The 18958-nt window shown below is 43.1% G+C and overlaps 1 protein-coding gene and 1 long non-coding RNA gene across 14 annotated transcripts in view; one reads left to right on the top strand and one right to left on the bottom strand.

The window, feature by feature from the left end:
- LOC310706752 overlaps positions 1–18958 on the bottom strand; it is a 132668-nt gene that overhangs the window by 57678 nt on the left and 56032 nt on the right. The gene's annotated exons all lie outside the window — the stretch shown is intronic.
- CTNNA3 (catenin alpha 3) overlaps positions 69–18958 on the top strand; it is a 541298-nt gene continuing 522408 nt past the window's right edge. For 9 of the 13 annotated variants that reach the window (XR_014525905.1, XR_014525906.1, XR_014525907.1 and 6 more), the window contains exons 1-3: positions 4446–4581; positions 7336–7444; positions 12906–13098. Coding sequence is in view for 10 of the 13 variants with exons in the window: in XM_083502500.1 (XP_083358626.1) it covers positions 7343–7444; positions 12906–13098 (295 nt within the window). In the remaining 3 variants the exon portion in view is untranslated. Of the gene's footprint in view, positions 411–4206; positions 4276–4445; positions 4582–7335; positions 7445–11542; positions 11659–12905; positions 13099–18958 lie in introns of those variants that run through there. The other 4 variants (XM_083502498.1, XM_083502497.1, XM_083502493.1 and 1 more) reach the window with 4 other exon arrangements.

The raw sequence follows: 18958 nt of genomic DNA, 5'->3' as shown, positions 1-18958 counted from the left end.
ACACTTCCATCAACCAATGACAAGTGGCTTATGGTTACATTTCTTTTAGTTCTGACTCTGTTTGTTACCCACATGCTTATAGGGCTTGTTTCTTGGACCAAATCAAGGTGCTGGTTTGGGCCTTTAAGCTTTCTATTCTGAAAACAGGGTATTTTATGTACTACCTTATCCCAAGTGAAATGACCCAATATTAGGCAGAAGAGAGGATTTGGTTTTTACTATGGTTGGCAATATGGTTGGCAATATGGTGTTTCCACAAATGAAACTACACTAATGGGAGAAGCTACAATTGGCGGACTTTCCTCTTTTGGGCTGCTTTTACAAGTCCAAGGCCTTATGTAGGGCCAGGCCATGGCACTTAACCCCCCTTCATTCATGGGATGAAGGGGCATCCTGCACATTTTTGTCAGGTGAGGCTTTTCTAGATAGGCAAAAACTTTAAACAGCAGTGATAACTTACAGAATTCACTTCCACAAAATGTGATGACAGTCACCAGTTTGTTGTTGTTTAGTCGTTTAGTCGTGTCTGACTCTTCGTGACCCCATGGACCAGAGCACGCCAGGCACCCCTGTCTTCCACTGCCTCCCGCAGCTTGGTCAGACTCATGTTTGTCGCTTCAAGAACACTGTCCAACCATCTCGTCCTCTGTCGTCCCCTTCTCCTTGTGCGCTCCATCTTTCCCAACATCAGGGTCTTTTCCAGGGAGTCTTCTCTTCTCATGAGGTGGCCAAAGTATTGGAGCCTCAGCTTCACGATCTGTCCTTCCAGTGAGCACCCGGGGCTAATTTCCTTAAGAATGGATGCATTTGATCTTCTTGCAGTCCATGGGACTCTCAAGAGTCTCCTCCAGCACCACAGTTCAAAAGCATCAATTCTTCGGCGATCAGCCTTCTTTATGGTCCAGCTCTCACTTCCATACATTACTACAGGGAAAACCATGGCTTTAACTATACGGACCTTTGTTGGCAAGGTGATGTCTCTGCTTTTTAATATGCTGTCTAGGTTTGCCATCGCCTTTCTTCCAAGGAGCAGGCATCTTTTAATTTTAGGTGCTGGAGTTTAGGTGGCTTTAAAAGTGGATTAGGCAAATGAAAGAGGATAAAGCTATCATTTGTTACTAATAATGATGGCTATACTCTGTCTCCAGGAACAGATACATGTTAAATTCCAAACGCTGGGGATCATGAGTGGGGTGAGTGCTGTGGTGCTTCCTACAGGCATCTGGTTGGCCACTCTGAGAACAAGATACTGGGCTAGACAAGCTTTTTGCTTGATCCTGCCAGGCTCTTTATCTTTCTTTACAAAGTTATAGAAAAATGGCACCAACTAAATTTCTTCGTGTTTGGTAATTGATAAAAGTTGAGAGCCCTGCAAGAAAAGCAATGTTGGTAGCCCAATGAGATATTTTTTCTTTTGTGGCAGAAAGGGCCTATCCCGCCTGGTGGACTTCTTGTGAGTGTTTTCTTTAATTTGTAATTCGTGCGACAATAGGGCATTAGAGGTAGATTTATACTGGACCATCCATACATCATTCCTCTTTATTACTTCTGGTGATGCTTCCCCAGAGTTACAATATTGTTCTGAATTGGGGCAGGGACAGGCTCCCCAAATGGGCACGGGTGGCGTGGTGGTCTAAACCACAGAGCCTAGGTTTGCCGATCAGAAGGCCGGCGGTTTGAATCCCCATGACAGAGTGAGTTCCTGTTGCTCGGTCCCTTCTCCTGCCAACCTAGCAGTTTGAAAGCACATCAAAGGGCAAGTAGATAAATAGGTACCACTCTGGCAGGAAGGTAACAGTGTTTCCGTGCGCTGCTCTGGTTTGCCAGAAGTGGCTTAGTCATGCTGGCCACATGACCCGGAAGCTGTACGTCAGCTCCCTCGGCCAATAAAGCGAGATGAGCGCTGCAACCCTAGAGTCATCTGTGACTGGATCTAATGGTCAGGGGTCTCTTTACCTTTATCTTCTCCTAATATACATTTTAATGCAATTTTGCCTAATATTAGCTTTTTGCAAAGCAGTTTCCCTTAACAGAATGCACTTGCTATTTTCACGAGTATATACATTTTTATGCATACTTCACCTTGGTATATGCATCTTTGTACACATTACTTTGGTGAAGAACTGCATTGCAAAATTCAGAGAAGTGTGAATTTTGAAGGATGGCTGTGTTTCATTTTGTAAATTGCTTTGGAAAGTGTGAATTAGGTAGGTTTCCTTTAAATGCAAACTGAATCAAATTTCTCTCCTATCCCTACCAGAGGGTCCTTAGTGGTAGATGATGTCTTCTTTGTTTACCTCTATCTCTATCTTCCCACAGGGCCGTTGTTGGTAGATAGCCCTCTGTGGAGAACCCAAATAAAGTAGTCTCCAAGGTTGTGTTTGCCTTTCTGCCTCTCTTTCTCTCCTGGAATTTTTCCACAAGGCAGTAGGTGGTAAAAGACCTGTGAAAGGGGAGAGAAAAGTCCAGGTGGTACAGCTCAGATATCTTCCTTTCTCTCCTGGAATCATTCAACTTGTGGTAGATTTAGTTAGCAGCTGAAATGGTAAAGGCTTAAGAACATAGATTATATGACAAAAGGGCGGCGGGGGAGGGGGAAGGAATTATATTTTTTGCTGAAGTCTAAAGAACAACTTGATAGGTTTTCAAAAATATAAAAATTTGCCATAAAAAGACAGTGTGCAATTCCTCACAAGTGCCACTGAGATCAAGGAGGTTCAAGTGATGAAGGATAAAACACATAAAAGTGTAATCTAGGTCAAAGTAATGTAATTGCTGGTTTCAAAGTAAAAAAAGTTATAATTTTTGGTGAAGGTTGTAAAAGTCTTAGTTAAAGACAGGGCTCTGGAAATGCCATTTTGTTTATTTGGTTTTCGAAAAACAGGAAGGTATAGTTTTTAAGAAATGGTAAACTATCACGTATGGTGTCATAGGTCAACTGAGCAGGACATTATGCTGACATTAGCTAGAACAGACATGCTGTTGCTTTAAATTGGCTTAGCTTCATTAAACTCTATAGAACTATAATATTTTATGCCAACTATTTTACAACAGCCAGGTTGCTGTTATGGGAGAATACACCATATTTTCCATTCCAAGAAAAACTGTAAAAATTTCACAGATAACAAGTCTCTTGCATTCTAAACATCTTTCCTGCATAAGGGAAAATTAAAGAAAAAATATAGTCACAATTTTTTGGTGGTGCCTATAAAACATGATTTGTGTTTTATGTATTGTCTCAGTAACAAACAAGAGGCTAACAAATAACATTCTTAGAGTTGTGCTGACATCAACTGATGATGACGACGTGTGAGAAATATAAAATTAAGAGCTAACTGCAACTATAAAACATATCCTGCCAAGTATGCCTTCACAGTGTCTTGGCCTCCTAAGAGATTTGGTGGTTTTATGTGCACTTCTCTTTTACTTTGTGTTACAGCAAGGGTTGCCAATGTGCTGCTCTCCAGCTCATATGGACTACAGCTCCCATCATCCCTTACCATTGATCATGCTGGCAGGAGCTAACGGGAGTACATGACATTGGTGGGGGTTGAGTGGGAAAGGCACCAGTTGTTAGATTGGATTCATTATTCCAATATAGAGCTCTGTTTCCTTCTTGATATAGAATGAAATTCCTACAGCAGGACTACCACCACAGCTGGGTGGAAATTTCAAATGCCTGTGTCTATATCAAGATAGACAGATAGATATTCTAGCTTGGCGAGGGGGGCGGGACCCTGGAGCTGAATAGAGAAAACATGAAGATGTCCTGTAAAAGTGAGTGAACAGAGAAGGCTGTTCCACCGTCAGTGCTCAAGGTGGAAGAAGTCTGAGGACTCTAAAGGGAAGTGTTTGAAATTTCATAGTCATTCATTCCATCATATACAAAGGGGCAGAACCTGCTCTAGATGCCCGCACAAAGGAGAGCAATTAAGTAAAATGACTGTCAGGGTTGAGTTCTGTTTCTTACCAACATACTTCTGTTTGGAAGTGGGTGGAAGACAAAATACATCTTATGAGTCAGATGCAATATTCTGTGGGTTGCCACATGGTGCAGAAAAGAAAAAATAACAACAATAACATTGCAATCCCAGTGCAGTGGGTGAGAACCTTATGAATCCCTTCGCTGTCCTCTTTGAAATTCTGAGTCATTGCTTTGAGGCTGAGACTGGCATTTGACCAAATTGTAGGAGAGAAGAAAGGGGGGGGGGACACACCAATAATCTGGAAACAAAGACAGTTTTCTCTTGGCAAAACAAGGCATCTTTTATCCAGGTATGTTCCATGTAGACTAGAAGAATTATTTTCTTTATTTTTATTTTTTCATTATTTGTCCAAGAGTTTGTATAGTATTGCTCTCTATAGCTTTAAGGAGTGCCCATCCCCCCCCCCGAGAAGTCCCTATGGCCCTGCTGTCACTTACCCTGAAATACACTGCAGCGCTTGTCAAGCTTTCTGTTTGCAGATGTATGATAAGCCAAGTAGTGAGCTATAATAGCTGCACTGAACTTCTAAACTTTGGGAGAATTGCCTAGACATTGGTTCAGCACTTGAACGGCAACTGTTTGTATTCTGAAATAGGTGAGTGTTGTAGCATTGCACCTTTAAAAATCTTTTGTCACAAATTACCATTCAGTTGAGTTCTGTGACTGAAACAGACTGGCTGTTTTTTTTAAGGCACACATGTACTAAGGAACTGTCATTAGTTGACAGTACTCCTGTTAAAGTTACAAAAAATTTCAAACTCCTGAAATGTCAGTTTTTGTTCGTTCATTCATTATACAGAAAGAAAAACCAAAGTGGCTTTACACATTGCTTTGTACTAAAATTCTGTAGGTGTGGTTATTCCATCTAGTTTTGTTAAGAGAAAGATTTATTAGGAATTACGGCACCTAATAATATTCTTTCTGTCTCAAGTGCATACAAAAATATGCTCTTAAAATTTAAGAGTTTGTATATTCTGTGCAAACTTCACCAAGAAGATTCAAACTCTGAAATCAATAAATTATAGAAATTAGGTATTTCTGAACATAACCTAATTTTGTACAGTTTATTGTACAGCTCTGGCGATGTAGTTAGCTAAGGAACCCAGAATTTATGTGCAAGAATAGTGGGATGATATTGACAAAATATTCAAAATACTGACTTCATATTTCAGTTGTATGCACGCTTGGGAATAAATCCCATTGAAATCAAGAATCATGTGTAGGTTCTGACTATGTGAACATTGGCAAAATATGTGCCTGCCTATAGCACTTGTAATTTGCAGGGCATTGGAAGATGTCAAAAGGTATTCACTACTTTTGGAACATTATTGGAATTGGTTTATAAAACAGAATCTCTCTGGGCCTGAGGTAACACAGATTAAAAACAATTGGGAGCTTTCCACTAATTGCATAGTTATTTTTACAGGTCTATATTTAATCAAGGAAGGAAACATAACACATATTGCATCTCTTTAGTTTTTGTGTCAACTTCCAAGGCACTTTATTAAGCATTCAGTATTAAGACTTTATACTGTATTTTAAGTTATACATTTTGTGTTGATTTATTGTTATGAAAAAGCTCACATTTTATTGAGTTTTCACAGTTTTGCCTTTAAGAAACTAACTGATGTTTTGATGTAATGTACTAGAAAAAAGGTAAAAAATATACTAGTAGAATTGTGCAACGATGATCCTGAGTAAAGCATGTTTATTCAGAAATAAGCCCAACTTAGTTCAATAGCAGTTACTTCCTAGTAAGCATGCATAGAGTTGTAGAATTACTATATTAATGTCTTTTGTGATAGGCTGACACAAATCCTTTCAAGGCTGTTCTACCCAAATAATTGTGTTTTATATGATGGCCCAGTTATTGATTTTTTGGCTCCAGTTGGAAGAGCAGCCAACTGTGCTAAAGGCTCTGTTTGAGAAATAACACTCTGAAAGAGGTTAGTAAAGGCCATGTCAAATAAGTAATTGAGTAGGAGAAAGTCATACATGGCAATAACTCAGTGATGTTACCCAGCTTTTCTAGGTGTGGATTCACAATCAAATGATAAATAGTTCAATATCTTTGTCTAATGGTACAGGATGTTAACACTTATGAATCCATGTTCAGGAGAATCTGACAACATGTTGTTCCCATAGTTCAGCATATGAGAAACATATCACATAAGTGAAAGTCTGAGGTGCCATTTTTTGTTAACTGAAGAGGACTGAGCCATATGCTAGTATTTACCAGAAGTGATGCAACACTTGTCTACGTGACAAAAATAAATACACCAGCGGGATAAGGAGGCTGCCAGAATCAGAGTATAAAATAATATTGTTGAGATAAGTGAATGAGAGCTAAAAGCCATATCTATATATGCTAAACAGGATTTATCCCCAGATATCTCTGAGGTTGCAACATTATGGTTTATATGTCTTGTGATCCTGTCTGACGTGAATAATTATATTTCTGCATAAGTTTACTTGCTCACCTTATAATTATGTTCTTGCCTCCCATAGTAAGCTGGTTGGAAATAATGTCTGGTTGCAAGCTGGCATCATTGTAGTAATGTTGGGTACTTATATGTGGCAGTATGACTATAGGCTGGTTCAAGCAAGCAAGAAACAGCAGCAGTACTGGGATGGGGTCCCTACTAATGTGAATGGGGCCATAGAGGGACAACACAACAATAGGCATCTACAACTATTTCATAATAGTGTTGTTTGGATTATTTCTAAGGTGTGGTGCAAGGAAGGGCAGCAATTCCAGAGAATGGACCTAGTGCAGATGGAGACTTAGTTGGAAAAACCATACATCTACCAGGAGAGATTACAAATAAGGCTACAATCCTAACCCTACTTACTTTGGAGTAAGCCCCACTTACCGCAGGAGGACTTCTTTCTGAGTAGATACAGTTAGGATTGAACTGTAAATCTATTATTTTATAAAGTCTGGAGCTCAGCAATTCTCACTTTGGCTCAAGAATATAATTCTGACACTTGCAAGTTTCCATCTTCTACCTTCTGAAGTTGATGTAGTTGTCCTCTTGTGCTGAAACGTATGCACCTGATCCTATGGCCAGTGGTAGAGCATATTTTTTTTGCATTCATTCCAGTCATTGTAGACAATACTGAGCTAGATTAACCAGTGGTAATGTATAAGTGTAGTTGAATTCATTTGGAACCCTGATGAATATGTTTTGTCTTTTTGATTGTCTTAGCCTTCCTGCTGCTTTCTCATCCTCTCAATCTGGCTATAGCTTGTAAATTTCTTGGCGTAATTAAGCATATGTGCTTAGCTCTTTAGATACCATGACTGCTGATGTAACTACATAATAAATTATTTTCCTTTTGCTCCCAGGGAAAAAATGTCAGCAGCCATGCCATACATGAAAATGAAAATTGATCCACGGAACCTGCAGATTCAGACACATACTGTGGAGAAGTTACTGGAACCCCTTATTATTCAGGTAAATTAGAAATAGGAAAAGTGTGTAATGGAACTATTAAATGAAACTAGGAAAATTTTGAGATGGTTCATGTGATATTTTATGAGAGTTCAGAAAAATCAGTTGAGCAAAATATTGACTCAGGATAGCTATATATGCATTTTCCACTGCGTAAAGTGTGAACTCATGCCTACCCAAAATAAGGATTATGAACTTAGTGTAAACCACAATTTGTGCACACAGTGAAGACATCTAGGGTTGCCATATTTTGAAGAGCAAAAAAGAGGACACATTTGCCAACTTCTTCCTTTAACTGGATTGCTGTGACAACTCTCAATTTCCATACCCATGAAAAAGAGGACATGCGGCTAGAATATATGAATGTTTGGGGAGGAGGCTGAACCTCCTCTTTTGGCCTGTTAGAAATCTGTTTCCTACTGAGAACAGTGCAAGGGCTTGGAGGTAGGCAATGACTCACTACAGACTAGGTTATAGGAGACCCAAACCTCCTCTCTGCAAAACTATTGAACTGGTATGTGAACAAAAGGCAAGATAGAGGCTTGTGTGTAATTTGTGCTTTCCTCTGTGTATTTGTGACTTCAAGGAGACTTGTGCAATTTTAGGCCTAGACTTTGTCAGAGAGTATGCTTTGCAAATGTTTCAGAACTATGGCCAGAGTTAAGTTTTGAAGTTGACAGGCTCTGGTTTTGGTGTTGGGGATGCATAAAGCAGTGTTTCCCAACCTTTTTTGGGCAAAGGCACACTTGTTTCATGAAAAAAATCTCGAGGCACACCACCATTACAGCCCCGTGACATCAGCGCGCAGCGTCACGCCGGGAGGGACATGAATTGCTAGCAAATTACATAATCACCTCCTTGAGGGCTGGCTCATCTTCTCTGAAGGCAGAACCCCATTAATTAACAGCACAGACTCACACCATAGCCAAGACGAGGGGGGAAAACCTCAGTCATGCACAGTCATGCACATGTGGGGGCTAAATGAGGACGAAGACCGGGCAGAGAGCAGGGTTCAAATCACCCCACCTGGCCAGGACAATCCCTGGGTGCTCCCTTGGGCCACTCGCCTGACCCACCTCGCAGGGCTGTTGTTGCGAGGATAACACGGGGAGAACCACGCGCGCCCCCGGGAGCTCCTTGGAGGAGAAAGCGGGCGATGAATGCAATGCACGAAATATATGAGAGGCGACCAGGTTTTGCCGGTGAGGGGCCCCCGCCAGCCTCCGCTTCCAACACCCGGCGCAACGTCGCCGAAGTTTCCCCCCGGGCTCGGCTCGGGGAGCAGCGCTGCTCCCCCCTGGCTCCCCTTCGCCCTCCCGGCTCTCTCTGCCGCCCACTGGGGACCCCCCTCACCTGCCAAGTCCGGAGCGCCGGTGGAAGTTGCATGCATGCATGCAGGGCGCCGCGTTGCCATTGCATTGCGCTGCACTCCATGCATTGCCTTGCACGCCCGCCAAGGGGTCTCCCCGCGGTCCGATGCGTCCCCTCCAGCGCGGATGCAGCATTGCAAAAATAAAAAACCCCCAACGCAGCCCTACCTGGGGGGCAGCCTCCGCCTCCGCCACTCCGCCTCCGCGGGGATCCCTGGGCTCCATCCTGCCGCCCGATCTCCGCGGGGGCGCAGGCAGGCTGCGCGGGGTCTGCGCGGAAGAGCCCCTGCCTGCCCGGCCGCCGCCGCTGCGCTCATTCCATGGCCGGGAGAAGAGCGCTTCAAACAAAACGCCCGGCCCGCCAGGCCACACTGGGGAACGTAGTTCGTGCACCCCGCGCGGGCGCGGAGCCCAAGGGCGAGGGGACTACAGATCCCAGCAGCCCCTGCGCCGGGGACAGAGGGGGAGAGGACGGGTGCAGGGATGGAGGGACGGGTGGGCGAGCGAGTGAGTGAGTGGCAGCCGCCAAGCCTTGGCCGAGAGCCAGGAAGGGCCTCCCCGGAGGAGGAGGAAGAGGAGGAGGGAGGCGCAGAGCGGGAGGGAGGGAGGGAACCCCAGGGGTCATCTAGTGACGGCGCCCCAATCGAAAATTTGACTTTAAAAAAAAAATCTTTCAAATTTTTTAATTTTTCCCGCGGCACACCAGGCAACATCTCGCAGCACACTAGTGTGCCGCGGAACAGTGGTTGGGAAACACTGGCATAAAGTGACTTCTGCTGAACTATAGTAATTTAGGTTCAGCAGCTAAGCTGAATCTCTTCTGTTTTGATAGCTCTTTATTCATAAATCTTTAGCCTTCTTACATATTCCTTAGTACTCACTTAAAAGCTTGATTTTTCCTGAACCTAAAACTTCCCACTGGCATATAGGTAAATCAGCAAGCTAGTTTACACAGATGCCTACCTTCTGATATATTTCAATAATTTCATTCCATTTATTCCATGTGATAACTTTCACAATGGCCTCTACTTGCAGTAAATTATTTCAATTGACTACACGTTTCCCCTGGTAATTGCATTTTCTATTATTGTAACTATATCATATGCCCTTCATCATTTTCTAAATTCTCACTTAGCCAATTCATGAATATTCTCTCTCTCTCTCTCTCTCTCTCTCTCTCTCTCTCTCTCTCTCTCTCTTCCTGAGTTGTTTTAGCTTTGTTGTCTGAACTTCACTTTTTTGTGGTTCTGTGAATGTGATCCAATTTTCTAATCCAATTTTCTAGATCCAATCTGTATAATCCCTGTTCCTTGTTTATTTGTAGGTAAAGATTAATTTTGAAATGTTTGCCTCATTTCCTTTTTTACAAGCAGAAAATAAAGTTACAGTATGAAACTAAAGTATAAAGACTATAGAAACTGAACACTAAACTGCTGCCCATTTTATTTGTCTTATTCATCAGTGAGATAAAAGTTTACTTGGTGCTATTGGTGTATAAATGGTTCAGGCGGATAAATAAACTATTAGGTTTGAAGTGACCACTTTGCTTCTTTTGCACTGCCCTTTAACCTAGCCATTTTGAGTCAGAGATTAATACTGTTAGGAGAACTCTCTCCTACTGTTGATTTATGTCTCCATTCCATGCAGGTCAACTTGATAATCCAAAAATTCTTGGTGGATTTGTTTTATGGAAGTTTTCTTTCTCCCCCCCCCCCAAACTCTGAGCTGTACTTAGTTCTAGTATGACAGGCACTTTTAGCCAGAGTTTTCTGTGTGTTCCCCTTAGTTTGTTTTAAATTTTTAAACCGTGATGAATTTGTTGCAAGTTATTTTTCCCTAAATCTAATACTAGTGAATGAGGCATATTTCTCTCAACATCCCTTGTGTTTTCAGACAGATGTATGTGGCCAGCAGGCTGTCTCACTTCTTCTCTTATACTGGGAGTTCTCAGACTATGTGTTTTCTCTTGCCCTGAAAGATTGTCTTTGTGTAGAAAGAGGCAGCAGTCAGGCAGGGAACGTGTTTGCAGGGATGAATGTTGGTTGTCCTGTCCTTTTCAGTTTTGATGAAAAAATGCCTCCAGAAACTATAGTAAAATGAAAACTACTCTGACAACTTCCATGGATGTTTGAGTGCCCCAAACCAGAAGGCTGGATCTGCTGCAAACACTGGGCCATCCAGTAATCTTCAAAGGACTCTGGAGAAGTGGCACCGGGGGGGGGGACTGGAAGAAGAGGCGAGGGGGGCAAGTAGTCCTCCTCCCCACCCCCCTAGCCCCAGCCGCCTTCTTGGTTTGCCACCTGCCTCATTCACTGAAGGGCTGGCTGTGGTGGCGCAAAATGGGCTTCCTTCCCGCCCAGAGATAGAGGGCGCTGCACTTAACTTCCCGCGGCTGCTGCCACTGCTGCTGCTTCTTGTGAAGCGGGCAGGCAGAGCGAGCTTGTCCGTTCCACTCTCTGGCCCACAGGAGCACCATGGTGGTGGCAGCGGTGGGAGGAAGAGGCCGAGCGGTGGTGGCTCTGCAAATCAAACACCATGCCTGGTTTACCTCAGCACGGTGCGGGGACATCTCTGTCAGTCAAATGCCGCTGAGGTAAACCAGGTGCGGCATGTGATTTGCAGAGACTTCTCCGCACTGCGCTGAGGTAAACCAGGCATGGTGTTTGATTGGCAGAGCTGCCACCGCTCGGCCTCTTCCTCCCGTCGCCATCGCCGGGAGTCTCGGCTTCGCGGCGGGATCTTAAATGGCCGGGCTGGCTGGATTTAGGACCCAGACTGGCCTGATCTGGCCCGGGGGCCTTAGTTTGCCGACCCGTGCTTTAAAGCTTCCACAAACCTTACCAAACAGTAAGTACACACTTTTGTAACTGTTATACCGTCATAGACTCATATGTCACATGTTTAATGTTACTAAGTAACTGGGCTTAGATAGTAAAATCTAGATAAAAAAATGGCTGGAGAACAAGGCCCCCCTAGAATATGAGGCCCTAGGCTGCATCCTGCTCAGCCTATATGTAAATCTGGCACTGTAGCCACTAAGAATGTTTAGTCCTCATTGGACTCTGTACACTTATATGTGATATGCCATGCCTAGCTATCAATGTAAATCAGACAAACTTACACTGAAGCAGCTTAAATAAAGGAACTAAAGAAAGTGAAGGAGGTTTTTCAAGGGAGGCAACACTTTTCTTGTCAACGTTTTGTACAAGTTTGTATAGAGCCCAGAAAAATGATACTTGGGCACTGTCAGGGAAGAGTTAGAGTTAGAAGTTTCCAGTTTCCCAGAGGGAGAATGTTTTCCCCAAGGGGGGGGGGAGCGGTGAATCTAACAGAAGAGATCAACAGGAACAACAGGGAGGGACCGGCTGTTCACAGGAAAGGCAAGGGTTAAGTTCTAGCTCGGAGGAGGGGAGAGATACAAGCCAGCTCTAGCCAGGAGGCTAGAAAAAAGAGCGGGAAAGCGAAGGGAAGGGTGCCTTCGCCATTTTGAGAGTGGCTGGTCACAGAGAGGCAGAGCTCAGAAGGTATCTGAAATAAGTGACTCTGAGGAAGAACAGATAAAGATAAGGATCGTTTAAAAGTTTGTTTGTTAATACACAATAAAAAGTTATAAAAGAACAAGAAGCGTTTGTGTGGTGATCTGAAGAGGACAATGACCAGTCCTGACAGGAACTATCCTGAAAATAGCTTTAATATTGAAAAGCAACTTTTGCTCTATCTCTCTCTGAAAAGCTTATATAAGCAAAGCAAACGCTATGATTATATGATGTCTGTTTTAGCACCACTGTTATACCTCTACATATTTTGCATTTGTGTGACGAATCACTACAACAGCTTGAAAAGCTAGAGGCTGCTTTTGGGGCAATTAATGAGACGATTTGTGTGTGCTTCATTCTGAGTTTATTTCTTCATACACCATGTTTTGGATATGCTAGTGCTGTGTGCACAAATCATGGATTATGAATTTGATATAAAAATTCCCTTAGAGCTTCATTAGTCAGTTATCTGGGATCATTATTTTCTTAATATATGCTGAAAAATGTAACTGTTTAATTTCAGAGCTGAAAGTACTAAAATGTCTTTTATGTTTTTAGGTTACCACATTAGTGAATTGCCCTCAAAACCCTTCTAATAAGAAAAAAGGATGCTCCAAACGAGCCCGTGTTATCCTTGCTTCTGTGGAAGAAGCCACTTGGAACTTACTGGACAAAGGGGAAAAAATTGCTAAAGAGGCTCCTGTGCTAATGGAGGAACTTAATGCTGCGCTTCGTGATGTCCGCAAAGAAAGTAAGTCTGTCATTGCTATAACAATAACACACCTATTTCAAAGAGCAGCTGCATTTTTAAAAAAAGTGCATTTGACTCTATTCTATGAATTTTTTATTATGATTCTTAAAATTGCAACAATCCCCATAGTTTGGAATAATAGGCACATGCCCCTTCTGAAACTTATTAAATCATTCTATCTGTTTTCCTTCTCTTCTCAATCTCACTAGAGTTACTGGCAAATCAGCCCTTTCCCTGTGAAATGGAAGACAAGTGTTCTCTAAGGAGATTCATGGGCATCTTTGTGTCTGAGAGATGCATTAGCTGGAACTGATTCATTTTTGTGTTCAGAGAGCATATCAATTGCAGGGAACTCTGGATGGATCACTGGTAACATGTTGAAAAAAGTTGTGTGATTCCTATGAGTTTATATATTGTCCTCAACTTCATAGTGGTGGTGATTGCAAAGTGGCACCATCAGAAGGTTGATTTCAGTTTCTTTCTGTTGTGGCTGTCATCATGTACATATGTTAAGCAGTTCACTACACAAATACAAGGGACGCGGGTGGCGCTGTGGGTAAAACCTCAGTGCCTAGGAATTTGCAAACAGAAACCCCCAAAGTGGCCCATTTTCTCCTTTTGCTGCTGTCCTGCTTGGCACACTTGTGTATGTGTGTGTATGGTATATGCCATGGGCATCCCACCCATGAACCATAATTTCCAGACACGCCCCCATCTTAAAAAAATGTTTTTAGCCTTTGTAGAATGCAAAATATGCAAGCACGATTCTTCTCAAAAAAAGGGTGGTGGTGAGAAATTAACCTGCCCCCCCATAATGAAAAAAATTATTGCAGATACCCAGATGCCCCTTTTGAGTGACAGTTGTCAAGTTGAGTTACCCATATGTCTATTTGACATAGAGTGAAATGCAGCCTCACCCCACAAATAAGTAAGTCCCACTGAGATGTATCTAGCAATGTCCTACAGAGAGTAAACTTATTAAGGGGCCTTAGTTACCATGGCTATCATTTTCCGTGGCTGCACTCTGTGTAAGACTAACATTGTCTAAAACCTGCTGAATGCAATCAATGGGATATTTAACAGGGTGATATTAGACTGAAGCCAGCCTTATAGGGAGATTCTAACCACATCTGTGTAGAAGTAAACCACATTTCATTCAGCCGGGTTTATTCCCAGGAAAGGGGGATTAAGACTGCAGCAGCCCAAGGATTGTATCCAACGAAATTCCAGTCAGAACAGACCCACTGAAATTAATGGGCCTAAATTAAGCATGCTCATGAACTTCAATGGGTTTACTCTGAGCAGGATTTGTATGAGCGGCAACCCATAGTCTACAGTCCTCATCCACAGGACTAACTTCTGAAGAGACAAGAGTTAGGATTGTGCCTGTTTGTCAAGGAACATGGGAATAGAGAAGGTAATTTCTCTGCAACAATAAAAAGATGCTTGTCATAGGTTAGGTTGGGTGTGGGCCATGTAGGTGGAAGGGTTGCCCTGAGGACCTATGTGAGTCTCCTCCCCATCTTTCCCCCTCTGCCTCCCTTTCTCTGCCTTTCAGCCTGCTCAGAGCAAAAAGGCACCTTTCCTCCTGGCCATCCCTTTCCAAGAATGCCAGGGAAGGGTTAAAAAGGCAATGCATTGGGGGAAGCACCCCCTCCCAACAACCTGGAATCAGAGAGGGAGGGGAAGGAGGGAAGTAAAGCTCCATCTCATCCCTCCCAGCCCAGGCCAATGCCAGGTGGGGAAACGAGAAGACTAGATGAGCAAGCTTGGCTCTGTTGGAAGAGGGTGCCAACCTCTGTCGCGTCCCCCCTTGGCAGAGCGGAACCCACTCCCCAGTCAGTCAGGTAGGGAAGGGGGAATTGGGTTAGGCAGGTAGAGGGGCAAATGGCCCTAAGGATGGCTGGAGTGCCCCCGACCAGCTGCTAGGCTAGGAATAACTGGGTGTTTCATTTTTTTCTAATTCCCAACATTCCAGTTATTTATTTAATCTGCAAATAAAGCAGGGGGCGGAGTCATAGCTCTGTGGCAGAGCATCTGCTTTGATGCAGAAGATCCCAGGTAGAGCTGGAAGTGACTCCTGAAGAGCCACTGCCGGTCAGTGTGGGCAGTACTGAGCCAGATGGACCAAGAGTTTGATTTTGCATAATGTGGCTTCCAATGTACCTATGTCTTAAGGGGAGGGTCATAGTTCAGTGGTTAGAATACCTTGCACCCGAGTTTTCCTCCCTGGCATCTGCATGTACGGCTAGGAATCTCCCCTGCCTGAATCCCTGGAGAGCTGCTGCCAGTCAGTGTAGGCAGTACTGAGCTAGATGGACTAATGGTTTGACTTGGGAAAATACACCTTTCCAGTAACACAGTCCTTATTTATTTTCTTTATTTACTGCATTTATACCCCTCCATTTCCCCCAAGGTGTCCAAGGCAGTAAACACGCTTTTCATTTCATCTTTGTAACAAATTTGCAAGGTAGGCAAGGCTGAGAGAGAACAGCTGGTCCAAGGTCGTGCAATGAGCTTCTTGGCTGAGTAGGGATTTGAATCTGGGTCTCTGGTCCTAGCCCAACATTCTTAACTGCTATACTTCCCTGGCTCTCTTATTTGCTTAATTCTATTTTTTTCCATAAAGGAGAATCCTCCGCCTGTCAGGATTCCGGCCGCAGTCAGAGGTAACTGGCCTCACTCCCAGGCATTCGGCTGGGATCCTTGTTGACCTTCCGTCTGCGTCTCCCGGCAGGCAAGGTCATAAATCGGCGATTCTCCTCAGACTTGAGGAGAACACACCCTCCTCCTCCTCTCCCTCCCTGCATTCCCCCAGGGAGGGGAAGAAAGACAGACAGGAGTCCTTTTACATGTCTTTTATTCCTGTCGTTCAGCAGTACAGAGAAACGTGTCTGTACCCTCCAGACTCCAGCAGAAGAGTCACAGCTCCGCCCCTGTACTTCCAGTACAGGTCAGATGACACCCTGAGCTAACACCCGGTGCTCAGTACAGAGAATGGACTGCCCCCTTTCTCCACTAGTACAGTTGCAGACATCAACATCCTGTTTTGCTTTCCAGCCACCTGCAGCTGGCTTTTGCATTGCTGCTTTTTCCTGACACCGCCCCCCCTGTGCATTATATAGGACAACCTCCTATACAATGCCAGTTTAACCGGGGACACATGACCTGAGGAAATGAAATATTACTTTTATAGAGGGATAACTTAACCAGAGTTGGATCACTGGCCTACCTAGCTCCATAGTGTCTACACTGACTGACAACAGCCCTCTGGGATTTTTACACGGTCCTATTCCAGCACACCTGGAGATGCCAGGGACTGAACCAGGGATCTTCCTCATGTCAAGCAGATGTTCAGCCGCTCACACCAGTTCTAGACCACACATTTAAAGCACATGGCTTCCTCTAAAGTATCCTGGGAACTGTAGCTCTGTGAGTGGGAAGCTACAGTTTCCAGGATTCTCTGGGGGAAATCATGTGCTTTAAATCGTGTGTGTTGAATGTATGATGTGAGAAATGGGGTGTGTGTGTGCTATAAAATAACTTCGAGGTGACAGAATAAGCAATAATGGGTTTAAAAAGGTGAAGGGAGAGTGGGCAGGTTCATAAATGAACAGTAAATATGGGTGGTGGAGAGAAAAGCTTGTTGGTAGCAAATGATACAGACTGGTAGTTACTGCACTCAATTCTCCCATTTCTGCAACATCTTCTGTTTTGTATAATTACTTGTTTAAGGTAGGGCTCATCCACACCTCAGTTTGCCCCACCGCTTTCCCCTGGGAAAACCCACAATTTAGTGTTGAATTGGAGCAAACAGCAGTCATGTTTTACGTGGATTGACTTTGTTATGATTTAGCACTAAAGAGCAGGTTTTCTGGGCGAAAGTGGCGGGGCAAAGGCAAAACTGTTCTGACCCCCGTTTTCTGTGTAGAAGTGTAGATGAACCCTTGGTTTGGAGGACTAAAGTCACATGTTGTATGGGGACATTTAACTAGCCCTCCTTTCTCAGCCTTTTTTCTATCTTCAAAAATAGCTTTGGTGAACAATCAACATGCCTATGTGCATTGTTCATCTTCATACTTTATTAATTTGGCACTGACCCTGTGGGATGTCCTCCCCCTTGTCATCTGTGAGGTATCAAGTGTGGAATATTTCAAATGTCTTTTAAAACATTTTTAAATTTTTTAAACATTTTTAAAACATTACTCAGGTTTTCCCTGATAGTTGAAACATTTTTTTTTAGATTGCACTGCACAGTTTTGTGTTTTTATATTTTGGTAATATGTCTCTTTTATATTTTAGTTGTGTTTTTATTATTGTACATTTTCTCATAAACCATTACGAGTTTTTCTTTAAAATGTTAAGTAAATTAAGTAAATTAATCCCCTGAGTTGACAACTTCATCATATTGTTGCAATGTCTCCCCCCTTGGCCAGCATTCTGCTTCAAAACATATCAGAATGGCCTTAGGTCCGTGACTGCAATTGCACAAATTCAGAGGACAGAACAATCATATTAGCACAATCAGTGTTGAATTCCACCCATGGTGTGTTACTCCCTTTCTCTTACCTTTTCTCTTCCCACCTCATCTGTATTTTTAATATTCAGTCTCTTTTAAGCATTTGCAAGCCTTGGGATAACCCAAGTATGCCGATACCTCTCTCTTCTGCATGAGTGGTGGGGATTTTAGCACAGGAACACATAAATCAGTATTTGAAGGAACAAGTGAGGCCCTGTATCAAAATATCGCAGTGTGGAGTGCTTTGGTTCAGGGTTTCAACCACTTTGTTCTATCCAATACCCCTTATTTTTTCATTCTCCACCTCCCCTCCCCAAATTTAATCAACATTCTGTGCCCACTGAGCATCCTCAGTTCTCATTGGTCTCGTCCTCATCAATTTAACATTGGGGAGGATGGCATGGGCATGTTTGTGCTCAGTGCTAGCTCCAATTAAAATCTTGGGTGCTTCCAGTGTTTTCTATTGACAGCTCTTCATCCCATCCTTGGGGAGATTTAAAAATAGTTTCTTAGTGTGAACCAGGAAGAGATCTCTCCAGATGAATGAGAAGACTATTTCTTCCCTTTTTTTGTATGTGTCTCCTCCTCTAGCCATTCTTCCAACCATTTATCAGATTCCCCACTTTCTGTGCCAATCCCTTTGCAGTCATTGACCACTCCACTCCATTTCATTCCATTCCCCCTCCTGCTCTTTTGTCAGGTTTCTTCCTTCCCCTTACACACTCAACATTTTCTGCCATTGAGTTATTATGGGGTTGTTCCCCACTTCATCACACTTCCCCTCCTCTGTTTAAAAACTACAAATCATATATACTTCACTTTATATAGGTAATACAAAACTCATTTTCTACTCATCACAAGGATTCATTTTTTAAAAGGTTGTGTAGCATTTTGGACTCTATGTCATAGTGAAATTTACAAAATTTACTTTTTCATAGATCCATTAGCATTCATTTCCCTTGCTATCTCAAAAGCCAAGTAATCTTAGACCACAAAGTACCCTTTTTTCCAAATACTAGTCTTATATACCACAAGTGTCTTAGAAAAAGTGGGACATCCTGTTTGTCCTTGTGGGAGCATGGCAGCCATTTCACCCTGAGATTTTGTCTTGAAAAGAGCATTTTTTAATGGCCCTAATTTGGCCTAAACGTGTCCTATACTGCTAGTTATCTTTGGAGTTTGCTTCTAAGATCTGGCTATATGAAACCCTTAGTGCAGTTCCAATCACCCCTGACCACTGGTCCTACTAACCAGGGACGATGGGAGTGTTAGTCCAAAAACAGCTGGAGACCCAAGTTTTGGAGACCCTGCTTCTAGTGCCTTTGCCTTACTTAGAGATAA

This window comes from Podarcis liolepis (assembly GCF_965112155.1).
Source record: "Podarcis liolepis genome assembly, chromosome: 5".
Taxonomy (NCBI): Eukaryota; Metazoa; Chordata; class Lepidosauria; order Squamata; family Lacertidae; genus Podarcis; species Podarcis liolepis.
This window is presented reverse-complemented; position numbering and strand designations above follow the sequence as displayed.